Below are 23082 nucleotides of genomic sequence, written 5' to 3'. Positions count from 1 at the left end.
TGAGAAGAGGCGGAAGAACGTGAGTACCACGGGCCCTTGCGCCCCGAGAGCTCGCTGGGCTGGATGCCCGGATCTCCTCACTCCCTGCCACACCCCGCGACCCCACCTCCCACGTGCGGGTGGGACGGGCAGGGCCGCACTCGCCCAGACCCCACGGGAGGGATGGAGCCGGCTTTCAGGGCTGTCACCTGGGGCAGCCTACAGACGGCTGGCCGCGAACCAGCCCTGCTGCTCACCTGGAAAGGCGTTGATGTCGATGACAGCGTGCTGCCCCGTCTGGTTGTTGATGATGATGTCGATCCCGAAGAGCGACACGCCCAGCGCCTGCCGCAGGGCCCGGGAGAGCTCCCGGATGACCTCGTCGCTCGGCCGCTCGAACACACCCTCGATCTTGTCCAGCTGCCGACACAGACAGGGAAGTCAGGCTGTGGGTGGAGGAGGCACGATGCCACGCCGCACACAGAGACTCCGCCACGGGAAGTGCCACGAGGCTCTGGCATCCTTCAGGCCAGGAGGCAGGACAGACCCAGGGCAGGAAGCTCCGGCAGAGGCAGTAGGTGTGCGACATGCTCTACCTCCCCAGGGCCCCCCACACCCTGGAAGGCTAGGGGACTGCGGCTCAGAGAGGTTGAGGGCTGCTCCAGGGTCACACGGCTCAAAAGCACAGGGTGGGATTTAGACTCCTATGTTCCAGCCTCTAAAACCCAACCCTCTGAGAGGGAGGAGGGACATGGAGAGTCTGCTGTGGACCCAGGCGGGCAGCGCTGGAGCCGGACCTTGCAGGCAGGAGGGTCTGGCCTCTCAGGCAGGATGGGAGAAGGAACAGGCTGGGGAGAGCCTGGCGGAGGCCAAGGTGGGAGGCTGGAAGCTGCGGGAGACAACTGGGAGAGGCTGGGGTGGGGGGCAGGGCAGAGGGGGTGTTCTGATCAGCACCTCACTTGCCCAGCATCGCAGAGGGCCTCGGGCGTGAGGTCAAGGGCTCTGGGCCGGACACACCATCTTCCTCCCCAATAAGTGGCCAACTATGGTGTCTCCAGACTAACTCACATCCCACACAACATGGGCTTCCCCAAACAGGCTGCTCCATTGCTCCCACCTGACCCCTGGGGTCCAAGTTCAGCTTTCGGCAAAGCTTCCAAAGGGCTGACGGGGCTGTCCCAGCTCACGGTTCTCCCATCCAGCCCTGGACTCCCCTACCCCGCTTATTTCCTGCTCTAGTCGCCGCTGGCCTGGGACAGGCACACGCGTCTTCACTGCTCAGGCTCAGCCCCAGGCCAGGGCCCGAGAGGAAGTGGAAGGAGCTGCACTGGGAAGGATTCAGAGTTAGGGAGATTTGGACTCAAATCCTGCAGTGACCTGCTAGCTCCGTGAACTCAGGGAAAAGCCCTTCGCCTCTGTGTCTCAGTCTGCTCATCTGTGAAACGGGACCGACAAGGCCCATCCCAGGTTGCCGACATGGTGGGCACAGCACAGGCCTGGCTGGGGGGAGGGGCTGCACCTGGACTCTACGGCAGGGACTGTGTCACGTCACCTCCAAGTCCCCCAAGACTGGGCTCACACTAGGAGCTCAATAAATACTGGAGTTCTGGAGGCTGTGGACCCAGGGGCCAAAGGGGAGGAGGGGTGGAGAGAGCTGACTGGTCTGTGAAAGGTCAAAGTGAAGCTGGGTCAAAAACTTAAACAGAAATTACCCCATGACCTGGCAATCCCAGTCCTACGTCTACACCCGAGAGTTGGAAACACGACTCACGCAGACGTGTGTCCCCACGTTCACTGCAGCTCTGTTCACAACAGCCACATGGTGAATACCACGACTGCCCATCAAGACAGACGGATAAACAAGTTGGGGTCTATCCACACAACGGAACATTGCTCAGCCTTACGAAGGAATGAAATTCTGACATATGCTACAATGTGGGTGAGCTTTGAATGAAAACATCATGCCGAGCTGAAGAGCCCAGACACAAAAGGCCACGTACCACACGATTCCGTGTATATGAAACGTCCAGAACAGGTATGACCAAAGAGACGGAAACCAGCTCAGCGGGTGCCGGGGGCTGGGGCATGGGAGTGAATGCCAGAGGCACGGGGTTTTCTTCTGGGTGATGAAGTGTTTTAAACTAGACAGAAGTGGTGGCTGGAAAACACCTTGCGTGTTCTGAATACCACTGATCTGTCCGTCTACTTTAAGATGGTCAATTTTATGTATGTGAATTTCACCTCAATTAAGAAAAAGTGAAGCTGGGTCAGGAGGGCTGGGGATGGAGCCCTGCCCCTCCCCAAACACACAGGAAACGGAAGGGGCCACCGGGAACCTCCAGACACCTGCTGAGCAGGGACGCACCGGGCACCACCTCTGTGGAGCAGGCGGGGCCCTCTGGCCCACACCCCGATGCCTTACCCGGGGGAACTCTTTCTAATCGGCAGAGGCGGCCTGGCCGCAGTATTCACTCACTGCCCTGTCCCCACTGCATGCCCTGGGCCACACCGCAACCCTTCTGGGCCTTGTTTTCTCACCCCAGTAAATGGGGAAATAAAAATACGTCTGCCGCGAGATTCTGGTGAGGACTAAGGAGCTGACGCCGGGGTTCACGGCGCAGGGCGTGGCAGCAGGGTGGCTCGCCGCACCGGCACAGCCTCGCCTGAAAGCACCTCAGCTCTGCTAAGGAATCTCAAAACCCTCCTGAAGCTGCTGCTCATCTAAAACCAAACAGCCATCCTAGGACAAGGTAAAGGCAAGAACATCCTTCCTGTCTGTGGGTCCTACACAAATGTTCCGACGACGTCCTAGAAAACCAGGAGGTGACGGCCGCTGGGAAGGTGCTCAAGTGGACCCCCTGAGGACCCTCGCCTCCCGGCACTACTGACACCAAGCACCACGGCACACCGGCGCTGTGATGGCACGTTTCGTCAGGAACTCACCGAATCCCACGGACACCCTCTGGGGCGGGATGAGGAAACCGAGGCTCAGAGAGGTGACGTGACCAGCCTTAGCTTGGTGGAACCCCAGGCATCCTGCCGGACGGAGTCTGTGCTCTTGCTCAATACCCTATACTGGCTTCGTAAGAGTAATCGGTGTTTGGGCCTGTGAGTTGGGGTGGGGCTGGGTCCACCCTTGGGGGTGGTCTGGCTGGGGAGGGAGGGCGGCTTCAAGGCCAGAGCACGGGGCTGCACAGAACTCCCAGGGAGGCCGAGATGGGGACTGGAGGAGCCCCAGTGGGCAGGGGGTGAGCGGATGAGTGAGGGGCGAGTTCCCATACCTGGGACCAGAGCCGGCTGTGTCAGGCCGGCCTGCCGGTGTCCGGAGCGGAAAAGGCGGTGCTGACTGCATTTCCCTTTTCTGTCTTTAACAGTTGCCAGTGCTGGCAGATTCCTGACTAGCAGCCATGTGTGCAGGGGAAGGAGGAGACGACTGCAGCCCTTAGGGGTGGAGGGAAGGGTCCTGCAGTGTCTCTAGGCCAACTGCTTCCCATTTTACAGATGGGGAAACTGAGGCCAACCGGTCAACAGGCAATAATCCAAGAAGGTGACTTCCGGGTGGCTCACTCTGCTCGCGGCCCTCACGGTGTCCTGCTGGCACTGCTTGGCAGGCCCAGTGCTGCCACCCCACACTGCGAGGGGTGAGAATGCCGACCCCCCTCTGCCACCGCGGCTGGGCAAGGCCCTGAGAACCTTGCAGGGAGGAAGCCCTAAAGGGTCTGAAGCTTCGGAGGAAACCTCTTCTTGCACGGACCACCTGTGTACACCTCACAGCGTGCACAGCCAGGCACTCGGAGGTTCTGTTTGAAATTGGTTGTTCCAAAGTTCCCCTGACTTGTTCCCGAGGGGCTCCATCGACACCTCGAGGCCAGTGGTGTTCCCTCCGGGTCCCTGTCCATGCCTGTGCTGTCTGACCCGCAGCACACGGCTGGCCCCTCAAAGGCACCAGACACCAGCAAGAGGGACGGGCCGCCTGGGCTGGGGCAGCAGCACGAGGCGAGCGTGGGCCTCAACGCGGAGCACAAAGGGCTGAGGCCGGGGCGAGGGGTCTGCTGTGGCTCTGGCTGGTGAGGCCGCCAGGACAGGGAGGAAGACGCAGCAAAGCCTCCCAGAAGAGCCAGGACGGACACAAGCTGGGGAGCGGCAGTCCTGGCAGGGGGCTCCCAGTGCAGAGAAGTGGATGCAGAGACCACCAGCTTGCTGGGCTTATGGGGAAATGGCAGAGGGTGGCCCCAAGGCCACCTCTAACGGTCTGCTTTGGAGGCAGTTGCTGGGGAATCACCAGTGAGGTAAAAAGTCCTACATTCCTGCACGACCCAGCTTTAGGATCAGACAGATCTGGGGTCAAATGCCAGCTCTGCCCTGTGTGAAAGCCCTGTGAACCTAGAGAAGTCAGTGAGCCTCTCTGAGCACCGGCCTCCTAATTATCCTCTGCTGCGAGGCCTGGCTACGATGCCACGCCGCACACGGTGACGTTCACTGAACACCGGCCACAGCGCCCTCGACCCACAGTGCCGGGGCTGACGCGCTCCTGGTGGCCTCTGACCCGCGTGCAGGCCGCAGAAGCGCACGGCAGGCTCGTACCAGGCTCGCTGGGCTCAGGTGGACAAGGACAAGGGAGGGCTGAGACGGTGCTGCCCCCACCCCCTTTGTTAAATCGGGGAAAATGCAGACCAGAAAGCAGCTCTTCACAGCCCTCCCGGGGGGAGGAGGATTTCCTCCTGCTGGCAGGGGAGCCAGAAAACTTTCCGTGCAGGGTAACTAGTGGCCTGTGAGGGCCACAGCACCAGGCCCGAAGCAAGCAGAGGAGGAGGGGCCTTCCGAACCTCCCTGGGCCCCTGGCAGGGGGCAAAGGCCTTTCCTGCCCCTCCAGGCTGGAGAGCTCGGCCAGCGACCCCACAGGCGACAGCACCTAGGCCATTTGCCAGCCGCCATGGTGGAGAGACGTACCTCGGTCAGGACGGATGACGACTCCGGCTTTGACACGTTGTGGCTGTTGAAGAAGATGGACTCACGGTCTGGAAAGCAAAGACAGGAAGGAGCCAGAGTTAGAACCTCCAGGCAGGGCGCGCGATTCCACCACCCGACACCAGGGGGCAGCACCAGCCCAGGCAGCCTGGGGTGCGGCGTCCAGTGGCAGCGCCAGGCTCCAGCGAGCTGGGCACCCCACCCCGAGCATGGACGTGTGCCCGGGCAGGGCCTCGGTTTCACTTTTCCCTGCCACATAAAAATGACCAACTTGGCACACCTACCTCTGCGACCATCTTACATTCTCTCACCTGAGGCCCTGTTCCCAAAGCGTGTCGCGGATACTCAACAAAAAGGGCACCGGGAGACGGGGCCAAGGCAGTGAGACACGCTGCACCCCCAACAGCACGGGCCCGGGTAGTCCCCGGGTCAAGCGGTCTGGTCAGTGCCACCGAGCCCCGTGTCCCCAGCCCCCTCCCAGCCCACGGAACTCTCACATGCTACAGACACATGGACAGGCTGCCACCCGCACGTGAGCACTTAAAATACAAACGATTCAGCTGTTTCTCAACGATTTAAGGAAAAAATAGGAAATCAGAACATGGGCTTCCATAGGATCCATCCAAGAAAGCACACAGATAATTTCTGTGTGGTGCTGGAAGCTGGCACAGACCCCCGAAATACCCACAGCCCCCACTCCACACTTCCCGGCTCAGACTGCCTCCCACCTGCGGGGGCACCTGGAGCGGCAGCCCCACCCCAAGGACACTGAAAGTGTAAGCAGATGGTGCATTCGCTCGTCCCAGGGCAGGAATCTCCGTGGCGGGCAGACCAAGCTGGCCCTGGGGAGATGTAAGGTTGGCTGGTAGGTCGGTCAGTTGGTCGGTCAGTCAGAAACATTTCTCAAGCATTTGGAAGTGTTTGGGTACACGACTGCAAGAACTGCAAACCACGGGCCTCGGGCTGAGTCCTGGTACAGGCTGTCTGTCACCACACCATGACCTCTCTGAGAATGGCCCGGGAATGTCCTGGGCTGCCAGCCCCCAGCAGCCTGTCTGAGTCCTTGCAAGGCAGGTGTTGTAGCTCCCACCCCCAGGACACAGTGTTCATCCTTGGGACCCAGGTGTACAATGACAGGGAAGGCACTGGTGGAGGCTCACTGTGTGCCAGGGGCCAGGCCAAGGGGGCACCTGCTCTGGCTGCCAACTGCCCTCCACCAAGCTCCAGGACTCTACAGCGCTGCAATGATCATGCATGAGGAGGTGATCTGGGTGGAAGCCAAGCAGGCAGGCGCTGAGGTGTACCTGGCATCCTTCCCGCTAGCGGGGCACAGAGGCCCCTGGCCGCCCCGGTGTGCCCGACAGTCCTCCCGCTGCTCCGACCAGAGCCAGTCCAGACGGGGGGCATGAGAGACGGTCCTGGGGAGGAGCCTGGGAAAATAAACACCCTGCAGGACTTGTGCGGAGCAGCCTCACTGAGCTCTGCCCCCAGGTGCCAACAGCTAAGGAGAGTGAGATTTTGGGGGTGCAGAGCTCCACGGGCCAGAGCAGGGCTCAAGCAGCTGAGATGCGTGTTCTGGCCTTCAGGAGGCACTGCCACATTCTCCTCCTGCAGCTTGGCCTGGCCCAGGCCCCGAGCTCACCCATATCCCTGAGGGTCCCCAAGGGCAATGGTGGGAGGGGCAGGGCAGGCCTAGTGGGTAAGGAAGGGCCACCAAGAGCAGGTGGACACAGCAGAGTCCAGGGAGGCTGGGAAGTCTGCAGCAGTTGCAAGGAGAACACGTGGGTGCTGGGCTGGTACCAGGAGGGGACAGAGCTGGGCACTCAGAGGGGCTGGCCAGTGTCCACTGAACTGGACCGACCGTGCTACCCACAGCTTCTCCTGGTGAGATCAGAAGTCTGGGCCATCTCAAAGGGGACTCTTTTTCTTGTCTCAGATTCTGACCTGGGAACCCTAGCCAGGCATTGGGGGACACCCCAGGCTCCGCTCTTCTCCACGTGCAGCTGAGCAGAGGACAGGGGAATGGGAGCAGTCACCAGCCGCTGTCACCCAGGAGACCAGGGGAAGCCAAGACGGGCAAGAAGGGAAAGAGCCCTGGCATCCAGGTCCATGAGAGCTGGCTCCGCTAACAGACAGGGCCAGCGCTGCTTCCTGAGCTCGGTGGTGAGGCCCTTGTTCACAGGAGCACCCTGGATTTGGGGGGCCCCATGCAGTCTGTTCCCAAGAAACATACGAACTGGTGGAGAACACCACCCACTTTCTGCAAGGGAGGGCGGGCAAAGAAAGGACTAATGTGTGTTTTTTATTCTCACCTTACAGATGAGAAAAACAGGTTTAAAAGAACACATGATTAGATTAACCCCCAAATATCTCAGCGACTCAGCAGTGCGGCCACGAGCTGGGGCCACAGTGTCTTCAGCCTCATTTGCTTAATCTCCCAGCCTCTCGGGAGGAGCACGGGGCGGGGGGGGGGGGGGGGGGAGGGGGGAGAGGGAGGGGGAGTATGTCCCGGCGCTGCACATGGTTTCCCAAGTCTCCTTCCAGTTCCACCAAATGTCACCTCCGCACAGGGGCCACCGTGGCTGCCCTTTCCACGTGGCTCCTCTTATCCAGCGGAGTCCCAGGACCCACTCTATCTCCCCTGGAGCCCCTGCTCTCAGGCCATAATCGACCCTTTTACTATTTCCGTCCCGTGTGCTGTTTCTCCCGCTAGAACATAAGCAGGGAGCTGGGCTGCCTACCCGGTACCTGGCGGGGTCCCGAGTGCCTCACACAGGTGGGGCACATGGCAGGTTCCATAAATGCTGCCCCACCGAATCGCACGAGGCTCAGAGTAGAGCTGCACAAACCGCAGGCTGCAGGCCTGGCCACCTGCGCTGTGAACGGAGCTTCCCTGGAACTCGGCCACGCCCACTCATTCACATACCATCTACACAGCAGCATGGAACACTTGTGATGAGCTGGAAATAGCTACTATCTGGCCTGCTGCAGAAAAGTTCGCTGACCCTACTCTATACGCTAAGAGGCATCACTCTTCTATGCACCCTGAAGGGAGAAAGGCCCAGGCTGGAGAGAGCAAGAGGGCACCTGCACACACCTGGGCTAAAAGAAAACCCACCATGCTCCCCGGGAACGTGAACCCCAGGCAGACAGCAGTGTTCCTGGTGGCCGCACAAGCCAAAGCAACTCCTGTAAGAACTGGACTTCAGTTCCAGCCAAAGTATCTGCAAGATGCCACTGGCTATAAGACACAGCTGATTATAGAGATGGTCACGCATGAGAAACAAAAGTGCACCTGAGAAGCAAAAGAGAATGGCAGTTGTGAAGACCTGTGTCCTGGTCTCCATGCCAGGTCTGGAAAAACCCCATTCAAGGGGCCCCCATTCCCCTACGTGGACACGGGCAGCTGGGGGAGCTGCCTCCCTGGGCAGCAGGAACCAGAAAGCTGGGGTGGGGGCTGGGAAGAGGCCAGAGTCCCAAACCCTCTTTTCAACTAGGCCAGCTTAAAGGGTTGCTGTCACATTATGCTTCTCATGCAGAAAGAAACACGTGTGTGAAACACATAGAATCCATGCCAGGCCCCTGGCACAGTGCCCGGGAGACAGGGACACAGAATCAGCTTTGGGGATGGAGGGACAGACACACTGAAAGTCACTCAGTTCAACGTGAACGTAGCATTGCTGCTTTATAGCTGTGTTTCTCTCACGTTCGGGCCTGGTCTGCGTTTACAGGGAACTGGTGACCTAGGCAGGGCTGCGGGAGGTGACACTCAGGAGAGGAGTCCCACCCCCACAGACGCAGGGTCAGAGCCTGCGCTCCGCTGCTACGGCCCCCAGTGCCGGGGTGGAAACTGGCCCAGCATCTTGCAGCCAGGAGGAAAAAAGAGACAAAACAAAGACCAGCCACACTCTGTGTGGATAAGAAAGGAGAAATTTCTTTCAGAGATGGAATGATTTGGTAAAAAAAAGAAAAGAAATAAAAGAAAGAAAGAAGCTGATATAAGCTACAACTACTCTTAATATTTTCCATAGATTTAAAGCATATTTTTTTTAAAAAATCAGGAAAATAATAAGAAGGATTTTTAAAGAATGTCAGCCTCTTCTGGCCCACAATTCGGAAGAATGGCCCTTGGTGGCCTACGGTTATCGGCAAAAAGACATCTCTAGACATTTGCCCGCCACCCCTACCACTTCATTCCAGCATCCCGATGGGCGGGGGCTGGGATCAGTGTTAGGACAGGGGTGCCCTGAACCCTGAAAATGCAGCCTCGAGTCCGGGAGCCCCAGGACTGCCTGGGAAGGGAAATGCAAGTGCACACGTTTCCAGGGTGTCCGCTCTCTGTGAGGTGTCGTCCGCGGGAAGAACAGCGAGAGGGGAAGACGGAACACCTGAATGTCACTCAAGAGCTGCTGCGTAAACAAGCCGTGGGGTGAGGACGGTGGCAGGCCGTCCCGGGGACACGTCAAGAAGACACATCTGCCTGCTCAGACGGAGAGGAAGCAGCCCAGGTATCTGAGCGCTTCTGGGGACGGCAGGTTTCCCTCGCGGAGAGGAATGTGCAGTGTGTTCAGACAAACCACACCAGGGCAACGAATGTCCTCCAAGGACTCATCCTGGAAAGCTATGCTGACTCCAAAGACACTGACACCGTCCAAAGGTTTCTGGAATTTGCCTTAGAGAAGCCTCAGAAGCCACTAGAACATTTTTTGGAGCAGCCCCACAACCAGCAAACCTTTTAACTTGGTGTCAGTCTTTGAAATGGCCCAGGCCGGGTGAGGAGGTGAGCGGCTCGTTGAAGGAAAGCCCTGTGGTGCAGTGGGGTCTCACGGGCCACCTCCCGTGAGGTGGCACCGTGCACAGAACATCACTGGGTGACGCCCGAGGGTGCTGAGACCACCATCCACTGATTCAGGACATGCTCGGTGGCGAGGTCCTCACCCTGTGGGGAGGCACACTGGGTGGGGGGCTGCTTCCACCTTGACCTGCCCGAGGTCCCCAGCTAGGACGTCCTCATGACTGGCAGCTGCCACTTTAACGGGGTGCTGATTCACCTCGGTAATTCACCGGAGTTTGCTCCCAGGTTCCCACTTGGAAAATGCAGACACGTCATAAGGACACGAGACAGCAGTGGCACTCCGGCCCTCCCTCCCTCCCTCCTTCCCTGAAGGGCCAATCAACACTCTGCCATCCCAGCACATTCCTTCTGAGTCTCGTTATTGTGTAGGTCCCCAGGAAGTGTCTTGGGAATAAAAAAACTTCCAGATGCTTCCTGGAGTCTATGGTGTTCAGATGGGTGGAGCCCCTACAACAACCTGGGGGAACAGGGATTTTTCGCTAGTTCCCCAGACCCCTTTACCTACAGTACCTGCCGTACACGGGTCTTAACCTTCAGACCATCCCTCCAGAAGAAACACAGGATGGTGGGGGGAGTGCGGAAGGACAGACAGCCGGTGCCATGTCCCAGCTGCGCCCCTGGGTCTGGCACGGCCCGAGATGGTACGAGGAGTGGTTGGTTACCTGACGTGCCCGCGGAGAAGTTCTTGAGCGAGGGCCTCTGGACCACGGTGTAGGACTCGCCGACCACAAACACCTTGTACAGGACAGCGTTGTGGTTGATGAAATTCTGGACCACGCAGGGGGGCTGGATGGCGCTCAGGCCCTCCTGGTTGAACACGATGGCCATCTGCGGAGACAGGGGCCACAGGCTCCATCAGAGTCTACTACCCCCGCAGCCAGGGCCCCTCCATCAAGGCCCATCCAGGCCCTGTGGCATGAGGGCTCCCCTAGGAGGACCTTAGGCCAGGGTGAGTGGAGTGGGACTTGGTAAGAACACCTGGGGATCAGTTCACTTCTGCTGCAGGGTTAGAAATCCCGCATCCCTTGTGCCTGCCACGTAGGGTTGAGCTGGCTGCGCACTGCACAACTCCTGAGAGCACTATTCAAACTGTGGTCCAGGGAATGGAGCCCCTGGGTTGAGTGCTACTCAACCCTGTGCCATCCCAAGGATCCTCCAAAAAGACCTAAGATGGGGAGGCAGGAAGCAGACGACTATGGATTGGGAGTCGGAGGCCCTGGGGCAAACCCTGTGTGCTGACGAAGGTTGCCTGTCGTGGAGCAGTCATAGCAAGCCAGACCCCATTCTAAGTACTTAATGTGAGTTACCCGGTATCACCCTCACAATGCACCTGAGGTGGCATATTGCCACCCCCCTTTTATAGGTGAGGAAGCTGAGGCCCTGAGGGGTTCAGTGACCTGCTGGAGCCGGGCGTGCCCAGCACCCAGCCTTGTCCTCACACGCTGGGCCTCCTGGACACTCCAAGAACAGGAACACGTCTCTGTGCTCCCAGCCCCTGGCTCATCTGGGGACAAAGGTCCCTGACAGGAGGATCCAGCACGGGGCTGAGGCAGGGAGGGAAGTGGGCAGCTGCAGAAAACCCCTCTGCCTGGCCGAGGCTGGGGCTGCCTGGACCCTGCTCTAAGGACACTGGGACAGAGGGCTTGGCCCACAGCCCACGCGATCCAGCTGCCAGCGCCAGGGTCATGGCTAATCCCTCAGCCTACAGGGCCCCCGGAAGGAGCCACCAGATGCCTGCGGCTGCTGAGCAGGAATAATAGGACAGTTGGCTGCCTGTACCAGCTGCCACCCCTCACGTCAACTGTCATGGAGCGCCAACCCTACGTGCCTGGTGCTCAGCCGGGCAGGACACAAGCAGGAAACAGGCCACATGGGGATACAAAGTGCATGTGTGTGCTTGGGAGGGGGACAGGCGGTGGGGAGTGAATGTCTCCTTAGCCTTCTGACAAGAATAAAAGGACCACACCCAGAAAACAGGAAAGAACACAGGCAGCTCAGAGGCAGGCAGGGGTTCAAGTCCCCACACCGGCACCTGCTGCGTGAGCTCGAGCAGGGCACTCACCCCGCTCACGCTCCATTTTCCGCAGCTGTAAAACAGCAGCAGTCGCCACTGTGGGGGGGCTCTGGGGTGCTCTGAGCTTTTGGCCAGGTAGTTTAAAAAAAGGAGAGAGAGATCCTACCGTGGGGCAAACTACACAGTATGTGTGCACCGGCTCCAAATGAAACAGGAGCCCAAACAGTCCTGCGGACATAAAATGAAAACAGAGTGGTTTGGCAGAACCAGTCCTGGTTTTGGCTGAGCCAGGGGCTGGAGGTTCAGAGGCAGGGCTGGGCAGGCTGGGACTCAGGACTCAGTCACGGACAATCACTTTCCTACTTAAGGCCAGTCACGTGCACAGTGTCATTTCCTGCCCTGGCTGCACTCAACACTGCTGCGCATCCCTGAAGTCTGCGGAAACCTGGCCCCAGCCCACCTGCCCTGTGCAGGGTGGCCCCACCAGACGGAGTGTCCCCCTCTGAGGCCAACAGGCTCCCACTGCACACAGGAGTCTCAAGTGCTCGGGACGGTGCTACAGACTTTGCTGGCTGTGGACCAGGACAGCAGCTAGTGGTGGGTGCAGGCAGAGGGGGTGCCCGTGCAAGTATCTGGGAGCCAGAGAGCTGGAATGAGGGTGCTGACCCCACACTTGAGGGCTGAGACTCCCAGAGGCCCAGGAGGGGCTTCCCGAGAGGAGCTCAGCTGGACGCAGACCTGCCGCCCTCTGCAAGTGCCCGGCAGGCTCCAGCGCGGCTGGCTCCCTTGGGCCAGGCCCTGCCGCAGCCGTGCAGTCTCCCCCTTGTCCTTCGTAGCAGCTGTTTTACCTCCATTCACAGAGGAGGGGGAGGCGCTCTGGGGGGCTCAGTGACTTGCCCAAAGTTGCACAAATGGCAACACACAGCACTAGGATTGGCCCCAGTTCTTAAGCGTAGAAGCAGCTCCGTCTCCCCAGGCCGACCCATTCTGACTCAGGCAGGTCTAATCACACCAGTGGCTACGTTCACAATTCCAGCCTGAAACGCGGAAGGGACTGACGGGCGCAGGAACCACTGGGGGTGAAAAGGGCCAGTGGAAGGTGGCAGGTGCAGGGGCGGGTGAGGGGGGCATGGGTGCTGGGAGGATGCTGCTCTCCAGCCTTCCTGCTTCCTCCCTGGCCCGGCCCCGAAGCACACCCTGGAGGGTGCTGCCCCTGCCGGGAGCCCCGGCCAGCGGTGGACGGGGAAGGCCAGCACCCGCGGGAGACTCCACAAGGATTCCCGATCTTGGGGACAGCTGTGCTCTGCGGCAGACGATGCCTTCCACTGCTGTCTCCACATTCCTTCCCACGGGCAGGGCCAGCCCCCATCACAACATGTCCCGAGCTAGACTGACACTGTCTGTTTATAGACATTTCCCCATAAATACATGCCAGGGATAAAGGGCACTACATAAATCTAAAGGTCACTGCCGACGGGGCTTGCATTTTTAGCCTCAAGCTCCCGGGGAGCATGTGTGACCGAGGGGCTGCCCGGGGACAGGCTTTCCCCACAGGGCCCACTCGGGTCAAACGGCTCCTGCCCAGAGACCCTCACGCGTGCCTAAAGGGGGGCCCAGGCTGGACTGTGCCCGGGGGGCTGAGGACAAGGTCCCAGGTAGGCTCCTGAGGATGGCAAGGGCAACAGAGCCCCAGGGAAGCCCCTGCACGGCCGTCTGCACCTCTGGCCCCCGAAGGTCCTCCCATGCTCTCTCTACCACATCTCACTGGCACTGTCTCTCTGGGGACTCTGTCCCCACAGGGCAGGACTCCCATCTCATGTACCTGTCCCCCTGGCCCCTGACACAGTGAACAGAAGAACAAGCGAGTGGGTGGGTGAGTCCAGCAGCCACAGGTGCTGCTCCCCTTCCCTCCCCACCTAAATTCAGCCACGCGGGCAGATCCCTGTGGGCAGCGACAGAATCCTCTCCGAGCTAACAGCCCAGCCGGGGCCTGCCACAAAACAGGCCCTCAGGGAGCGATGACGCTGACAGCCCAGAGGACAGAAAGCCAGGGACAGGCTAAACTGGGGTGTGACGCACATGGGCTCTGCTATGGATTGAATGTGGCCCCCAACTTTCATATGTTGAAGCCTAAGCCTCAGTGGTGATTTTGGAGGTGGGGCCTTTGGGAGGCAAGCAGGGTTAGACGAGGTCTCGAGGGCGGGGCCCTGGGGCCCTTGTGATGGGATTAGTGCCCTTACAAGAAGAGACCAGAGGGCTCGCTCTTGCTTTCTGCCCTTGCCCGTACAGTAAGAAGAGATCGTGTGAGGACACAGTGAGAAGGTGGCCGTCTGCAAGCCCGTATGAAAGCCCTCACCAGAAACTGACCCTGGTGGCACCTTGACCTGAGACTTTCAGCCTCCAGAACTGTGAGAAAATAAATGTCTGCTGTTTAAGCCCCCCAGCATAGGGTATTTTGTTATGGCTGCCAGAGCTAAGGGACAGGTGGGCCCCCAGCACATCCTCCCAGCCTTGGGGACAGGACAGGCACTGGGGTGAGGGTGGAGACAGTGCACAAAGCCACAGCACTTCCGCTCGATTCCTGTGGAGCCGGGTGGGGGGGGGGGGAAGGAGGGAGGGAGCTGCCTTACACGGAGCCGGGACCAGGCAGGACTGGGCGCAGCAGCAGCAGCAGCGTGGAATTGGGTGCACAGGGAGGCAGGGCTCAGTGAGACGGGATGAGCTCAAAGAATTGGGGGGTCGGGGGAAGTCAAACCATCTTCCACTCACCTCGTGAGAGTTGGTGCCATGAGCCACTCTGGTTTTGCAAACTATGGGTGGGGAAGAGAAAAGCAGAGAGGAATTAGCGAGGCCATTCACCCACAAGACCTGTCCTGGCAAACACGGGGGGGGGGGGGAACGTGGCACTGCCAGAAAGGAACTCTTAAACTCCCGCAGCAGTGGCTGGAAGGGGCAGGCTGCTGAGACACTGACCCTGGATGACGAGGGTCTGCGCTTGCTCGGGGTGATGCAGGCGGATGCCCTAGGCCAGGCGGGGAGAGCGCCCGAGGCCCCCCTGGACCCCCTCCCCTGGCAGGTGAGACGCAGGGCCACCCCCTCCCGGGCAGCCGAACCCTTCTCCCACCCTCAGGTGTGTTGAAATCCAGAGAGGACCGTGCCCCTCCCCCCCGCTTCCGAGGCCCAGCAGAGCCTGCAGCGCGGGTGCTGTACGTACTGAACGGGAAGGCCAGGCCGTTCTTCTCCAGCAGCCGCATGGTGTCGTCCCCACAGAGGCTCGTGAGCTCCATGAAGGGCGGGGAGCAGATCCTGTCGTCTGGGGCAGAGGGGAGCCCGTCAGTGCAGCTCTGGCAGCCGCCACAGCCCCGTGTCCCAGGATACCCACCTCCCCCAGGACAGCCCCCTGTGTCTGTGCGTGTGTGGGTGACAACAACAGCATGTCCTTTAATTACGTTTTCTAGTAACACGTCTGCAATTACAAAACTCGTATGTAACTGTAAAATCTGAAGAGCACAGAAAAGTAAAAAATATACATATTCACAGATATTCTAATTACTACATCCATCCTTAGCCTTTATTTTGGGCATACCTACATTTACACACAGAGCACTTTATAACGGGATACTGTTTTCTAACCTGAATTTTAACTTAGTAAACTGTGATCACTTTTCTAGCTCAATAAAGACTCGTTCCACACGTGACATACTAGCTGCACGATCATCGCAGGACAACACAGCTTTCAGCACGTGTCTAGCACCGTGCTGAGGGCTTTGCTCGTGTCGGTTTGCAAAATAATCCCATGGGGAAGAACTGAAAGAACCTGCCTGTGGAGATGCGACTATTTCCTCCCCTGGACACAGACCCAGCCCGCACCCGCTCACGACTTAACCACTGAGAGAACCGCGCGCCGCTCCCTAGCAGGCCCTGGCTCCTGACCCTCCACCCGCCGCATCTCTGGCAGCCACACTCAGCCCAGGCCCCGCCCGTGCCTGGCCAACTCCGCCTTGCCCTGGGCATCTCGGCTGAGCCCCCAGGCACTGCCCTCTCCAGGAGCCCACCCAGTGGGCTGGGATAACAAGTCTGATTTTCTCAAAGGCTCTGGAAGCCAACATGCTCTTTCACTGTGATGTCCTGGTGTCAAGCACCAAGCTGGGTGAAACAGATTTTTGTGGGGAAACAAAAGTATTCTGAATCTCTCTACGGACGCTGAAATTACTGGCCTGTCATTATTGCTTCTTGTCGTAGGCCCCTGCCCCGACCAGACCATGAGTTCCCAAGAGGTGGGACCACCCTGCACTGCTGGGCACAGGGGCTGGGAAGGCTGAGCATTAGTGGGGTCGGGATGGTCTGCCACCCACAAACTTGGAAACCAAATCAATAGTAAACAAGCAAAGCAGACTGTCCCAGGAGCCTCTAGCTGCTTGGCTGGCTAGGAGGTCAGTATGTTAAACTGAGGCAGGATCCAGCCTCATGTATCTCATAAAAACCAACGACCAATGCCAAGGATGACACGGAGCATATTAAAAGTGTTTTTACCTTCCTCCTCACTCTCATCCCGCCACCACCCTCTCTCTACCCAAGGCAAAAGTCAAAACTCCAAACAGGTACAAAATTTTGGGTGGGGGTTACCGAATTTCTTTGGGGCTAAGGGCGGGTGGCCTAGAGCCAGGGTTTGCGGAGCCCCTGGCCAACGGTGTTGCAGGCTCTCTGCACAGAACTGTTGTTCAATCCTCAATGTGCCCTGGCGGCGTCTGGAAGTCCAGTGTCCAGAACAGAAGCCACGCGACAGTCAGCAAGGAACTGGGCTGAGCTGGCAGCCCAGGAGAGAAGTCAGGAAAATCAGGGTGGGGACAGGCAGGTCCTGGTGCTCAGCTGTAAGCCATTACCCAGACAAAGCCCCACTTCTGTGCCTGACCCAGAGGTAGAGCCTGGGCAGGAATGCCGGGGAGGGGCTGGCAGGCCCTTTCCCGGCCATCAAGGGAGGGAGCACTCTGTGCCAGAGGCTTGTTGCTGACAACACACAACCCCTGCAGCCCAGCCCCACGGACATCACTCTCACACCTGAAGAATCGAGGGGATTCTGCAGTGGAAAGTCTTAAGACAGGAGTTCACCTGGCCTGGTGGGGACCTGGGGCCCATCCTTGGCCCACGCGCCTCCCACAGGAAGAATCAGAAGCTGCTGGGGTCAAACAGGCCATCTCCTGTAAGAGCTTCCAGACTCCCCCAACCAGAGTTTCTACAGCAGGTGAATGGCCTGGCTATCAGATTTCAATGTCCACCCAACCATCCCTCTCCACTCCGGCCCATCCAAAATTTCACATAACGTCACTGATGATGGCCAACAACTCAATGAACTGCACCTGCTCCGTGCCAGACACTGTTCCACACAGGTACACGGCAACTCATCTACCCTCACAAGAGCCCCACCAGGAGGCACTACTGTCACCCCCATTTTATAGATGAGGAAACTGGGGCACGGAGGTGACACTCCCTGTGTAGAGTTACAGTGAGCCAGTGGTGCAGCCAGGGGCTCACACCTGGGCAGTTTGACTCCCAAGCCCCCACTGTTGCCCACGGCCTCCCTATCAGAAAAAGTACCCACTGAGATCCCAGCTCAAGGGTCCCTAACAGCATGCTCCTCTGCTCTGGGGCAAACCTCAGAATGATAACAGTGTCAGCATGCAGAACTCAATCTAGGTAATACACCATGTTAATGAATAAAGCTGTGGTCCCCAATCCCCGGGCCTTGGACCAGTACTGGCCTGTTAGGGACCAGGCTGCACAGCAGGAGGTGAGCAGCAGGTGAGCAAGCGAAGCTTCATCCATATTTACAGCTGCTCCCCGTTGCTCCTATCACCGCCTGAGCTCCACCTCCTGTCAGATCAGTGCAGTACTAGAGTCTTATTTGAGCATGAGCCCTACTGTAAACTGCGCATGCGAGGGATCCAGGTTGCGTGCTCCTTATGAGAATCTAATGCCTGATGATCTGAGGTGGGGCTGAGGCGGTGATGCTAGTGCTGGGGAGCGGCTGCAAATACAGATCATCATTAGCAGAGAGGTCTGACTGCACAACAAATGTAATGCACTTGAATCACCCCAAAACATCACCCCCCTCACCCAGTATGTGGAAAAACTCTCTTCTATGAAACCAATCCCTGTTGCCAACAAGGTTGGGGACCGCTGGAACAAAGGACATGATCACCTCAATCAATAGATGCAGAAAAAGCAGCTGACAAAATCTAACAGCTGTTCATGGTGAAAACATTCAACAAACTAGGAATAGAAGGGAATGTCCTCAGCCTGGTAAAGGGCAGCTACGAAACCCACACTTACAGACAACACCGCACTCACCAGTGGGACCAGATACCTCCCTAAGATCAAGAACCAGATATGAACGTCGGTTCTTACCACTTCTATTTAGCACTGTATTGGAGGTTCTAGCCAAGGCCATTAGGTAAGAAAAATGAAACAAAAAGCATCCAGATTAGAAAGGAAGAAGTAAAACTATCTCTATTTGCAAATAATATGATTTTATATATAGAAAATCCCAAGGAATCCACACACAAAACATCTCCAAAACTATTAGTGCTAATAAGTGAGTTCAGCAAAGCTGTAGGATACAACAAAATCAATATATGAAAAGCAATTCTATTTATATACTTCAGCAATGAACAATTCAAATGTGCAATTAAGAAAATGCCATTTACAAAAGCATCAGAAAGGATAAAATACTTAGGAATAAATTTAACAAATAAGTACATGACTTAAACACTGAAAACTACAAAATGTCATTGAAAGCTATTAAAGATGACTTCAATAAATGGAAAGACATACTATGTTCATGGATAGGAGATTTGATTTTTTTTTTTTTTTTTAAGAGACAGGGTCTTGTTCTGTCACCCCAGGCTGAAGTGCAGTGGTGTGATCATAGCTCACTGTAACCTCATACTCCTAGGCCCAAGTGATCCTTCTTGCTTTAACCCTCAAGTAGTTAGGACTACAAGTGTGCACCATCATGTCTAAGTTTTTTATTTTTTGTAGAGACAGGGTCTCCCTATGTTGCCCAGGCTGGTCTTGAACTCCTGGCTTCAAGTGATCCTCCTGCTTTGGCCTCCCAGGGTGCTGGGAATGCAGGCTTGAGCCACCGTGCCCGGCCTTGGAGATTTGATATTATTTAGCTGACAATACTCCCAAATTGATCAGCACGATACCCAACGTTCTAGCTTTCCTTTTGTCAGTATTGACAAGCTGATCTTAAAATGCCCGTGAAAATGCCAGGTACCCAGAATAGCCAAAGCATCTTGAAAAAGAACAAAGCTGGAGGACTTACATTTCCTGATTTCTAAAACTTACTACAAATCTACAGTAATTGAGACAACGTGGTGGTGGCATAAGGACAGACATAAAGATCAATGGAATAGAATTGAAAGTCTAGAATTAAACCCAAACACCTATAATTTTAACTGATTTTCTACGAGGGTACCAAGATCAAGACAATTCAAGGGAGAAAAGAGTATTCTTTTCAACAAATGGTGCCAAGAAAACTGGACATTTACATGCAAAAGAATGAAGATGGAACCCTACCTCACATCATATACAAAATTAATTCAAAATGGATTGTGATCTAATTATAAGAGCTAAAACTGCAAGACCCTTTCTAGAAGAAACATAGGTGTGAATCTTTATGACTTTGGATTAGGCAATGGCTTCTTACGACACTAAAAGGAAATGCAACGAAAGTAAAAATAGATTAAATTGGACATCGTTAAAAATAAAAACTTTTGTACTTCAAAGGGTACTATAAAGAAAGTGAAAACACAACCCACAGAGTGGGGAAAAATATTTGGAAATCGTATATCTGACAAGGGTCTAGTATCCAAAATATATAAAGAACTACTAATAACCAAACAATAAAAAAGACATATAACCCGATTTAAAAATGGGCAAAGGATCCAAATAGTTCTCAAAATAAGACATACAAATGACCAATAAGCACGTGAAAAGATCAACGTCACTAGCCATCAGGGAAATGCTGTCTAAGCCACAGGGAGATCCCACCGTACACCTGCTAGGATGACTATACTAAAAAAGACAGCCGATAAGAAGTGTTGTTGAGGATGTGGAAAAATTAAACCCTGATACGATGCTGGTGGGAATGTAAGATGGTGCAGCTGCTTGGGAAACAGTCTGGCAGTTTCTCAGTCAAATGCAGTTACCGTACGACCCAGCAATTCCACTCCTCATACCCAAGAGAATGGAAACACATGTCCACACAAAAACCTGCCTGTGAGTGTTCACAGCAGCATTATTCACTGCAGCCAAAAAGTGGCAACAGCCCAAAAGTCCATCAACTCAAGGAATGGATAAACAAAATGGAATGTTACTCAGCCTTTAAAAGGAATGAAGTACTGATATGTGCTATAACACAGATGAAGCTTGAAAACATTATACTAAGTGGACGAAGCCAGACACAAAAGACCACATATTGTAAGATCTCATTTATCTGAAATGTCTAGAACAGGCAGACCCACGGAGACAGAAAGAGCATTCATGGTTGTCGGGGGCTGGGGGAGAAGGGAACAGGAAGCGACTGCAAATGGATACACTTCTTTGGGGGAGAATGAAAATGTTCTAGAATTAGTGGTGATGCTTGCACTATTTTGTGAATATACTCAGAACTATGGAACTGTACATATACTTTAAAAAGGTAAATTTTATGGTAAGTGAATTATATCAATAAAAAAATTAAGAAAAGACCCCCGGTGGCAGCAGCTGCCATCCACTGAGTGCTTACTCTCTAGGGAGGGACAAGGGGACCCCATCTTTCTCCAGGGATAGATGTTTGGGGTCCAGATGAAATGCAAGGATGACACATTTCCAACAAATGGGCCACGCGCAGCATTATGCCAGTCACCCCCACCCTTCTGCAATCTCAGGCTCGGGTGTGTAAGATGGCAGCCCTGGGGGGTAGCAGGGACCAGGTGGGCCAAGAAAGAAGGGCACATGCACATGGTCACATTCCTGTTCATTTATCCCAGGCTGGAGCTTGCTGGCCACATCTGTGCAGCAGACACACTGGCTGCCTGGCCCACTCCTACTCTGGGTTGGGGAGTGGGCGGCTTGTACTGGACTGGCCAAACCACACTGCCAGGAAGGGCTCATATTCCAAGCTCCACTGGCTGCCAACTCACCACTCAGGAAACTGGCCTTCAGTGGAGGCAGTCCCGAGCCCAGGGAGTAGGCGCTGGAAAGGACGATGTCCCTCAGGGGGCTGCAAACCGCTCCATGCTCAGAGCCTACCCCCACTCTGGACTTTGGGCACGACAGGCTACAACGTCTATAACGCTCGAGCCAGTTTCTGGCTACTTGTAGCCAAAATCATCCTGATATGCCTGTGAAATCACAGTAAATTACAAAATACTAATGTTCTTATTTTGGTTTTTAAAACCATTCAAAAACAACAACAAAAAAATGTGTTCAGCCTTTACAAACTAGGGATACAGCAATAAATAAAACAGACTGCCTCGTGGAGCTTATGTTCTACCCAAATAATAAACCAGACAGGTAAGTGAAACGTGTAACTGCCTGGAGCTGGGGGTGGGGGGAACAAAGCACAAAACGTGGAGAGCGGGGGGTGCTGGCGGAGGTGGGAGTGTGCAATCTGAACGAGGTGAGGGCTGAGCCAGGAGGCTGTGCATCTGGGGCGATGCCTTCCAGGTAGAGGGAAGAGCCAGTGCAAAGGCCCAACACGATGCTGTCAGGACACATGGACTGAACTCACCTCTGAGCGCAGCCCAGCACATGGACACAGAGGTCGCCTGGCTGAACAGGAGGTCTGGGGAGGGAACCAGGCCTGGCTGCCTTCACTGGCTGGTGGGGCCCAGGTGCACCCGTACCACCTCGGGTCCAGCAGACAGGCCAGCCTTGCCCACGTGAGGGACAGCTCAATCACGGGAAGCTCGTGGTGGCATCACCAGCAGCTCTTCCCCGAAACAGACAGGATAAAGACTTTCAGTAAGTCGTGCTGGGAGTCTGGGAGGCTATTTCTGGTTCCCTGAAAAAGGCTACTGGTTGCTTGTTTATCTGTCATCTTTATTTTTGGATGGGAGTTGGAAAGAGACTTTTTTTGGTTCGATGGTGGGTTGTGTTCTTCTGGGAGCTAACATCAGCCCCTGGGAAACAGAAACGCTCCAACCTTCCCTCTCTGCCACCCAATCAGAGCTGTGACGCTGCACGGCCCACGGCAATGGGCAAGTCCCAAACACACCCTTTCACAAGTAGGGAGGGGGAAGAGACTAGTTCAAGGCTCACAAGTTCCTAGCAGGGCCAGGACAAGAGTTGGCGTCCAAGTCACACCTTACCGCCCGTACTCCACCAGGCGACCTCACTCTCATCTGAATGGCAGCAGGTCTATAACTAGCAAGAAAACAAAAGGACCAATGACAAACAGGTGGACATGACAGAACAGGGATGGGTGAAGGAGGGGAGATGGGTGTTGAAGGTGCAGCTTTGGAGCCAGCCAGCTGACTCTGAACCTGGGGTAAACTACTCTCTAAAGCTCTCACCTGCACGGAGAATCACCCCTGCCCGAGAATCGTCCACACCCCCTTGAGTGAAGCCCATGGCCCTTCCAGGCCTCTGCAGCCTGACCCTGTGTACCTTCCTGTGACAGGCTGAATTGTGTCCCAACCCTCTGTGCCCAAGAATGGGACTGCATTGGGAGACAGGGTCATTAAGGAGGTAATTGAGGTGACATAGGGTCACTAGTGTGGGCCCTAATCCAATCTGTGTCCTTACAAGAAGAGACCAGGACACAGGCACACTGAAGACGACCACGTGCACACACAGGGAGCCGACGGCCGTCTGCAGGCCACGGGGAGAAGTCTCAGAAGAAATCAAGCCTGCCAAAGCTTGGAGCTGAAACTTCTGGTCTCCAGAACCGTGAGATGACAAATTTCTCATCTGTCGCACTGTTATGCAGCCCTAGCAAACAAACACACTGCCCAGGGCCCCTCTGACTGCAGAACCCAAGATCCTTCCCAGCCAAACCCTGGCTCCTGACCGTGCTGCCCACACCTCTGGGAATTTCCTCCTCCCCGTCACCTGGCAGCAACCCACTCTTGTCGTGGAGAACCAGCTGTCCGCTGCTGCCGCTGCCCCCAAAGAGCACTCACCTGGTGGCTTCTACCGACAGCCACCCTTTCCCAGCACCTTTCTTGCATCGCTACCCTGTTTTGTCGTTCATCTCCTGTACTCTGTTAAATTTTCA

The 23082-nt window shown here is 56.0% G+C and overlaps 1 protein-coding gene across 3 annotated transcripts in view; it reads right to left on the bottom strand.

Annotated features, from left to right (window-relative positions):
* Nucleotides 1-23082, bottom strand: part of ITPK1 (inositol-tetrakisphosphate 1-kinase) — a 155615-nt gene that overhangs the window by 5721 nt on the left and 126812 nt on the right. For all 3 annotated transcript variants that reach the window (XM_045561779.1, XM_045561799.1, XM_045561790.1), the window contains 5 exons: nt 15031-15129; nt 14586-14626; nt 10465-10630; nt 4930-4997; nt 237-399 (listed from right to left, as the gene is read on the bottom strand). In XM_045561779.1, coding sequence (XP_045417735.1) covers nt 237-399; nt 4930-4997; nt 10465-10630; nt 14586-14626; nt 15031-15129 — 537 coding nt within the window. The remainder of the gene's footprint in view (nt 1-236; nt 400-4929; nt 4998-10464; nt 10631-14585; nt 14627-15030; nt 15130-23082) is intronic.

This window comes from Lemur catta, chromosome 1, assembly GCF_020740605.2.
Source record: "Lemur catta isolate mLemCat1 chromosome 1, mLemCat1.pri, whole genome shotgun sequence".
NCBI lineage: Eukaryota > Metazoa > Chordata > Mammalia > Primates > Lemuridae > Lemur > Lemur catta.
The sequence above is the reverse complement of the archived record's forward strand: the minus strand, read 5'-3'. Positions and strand labels throughout refer to the sequence as shown.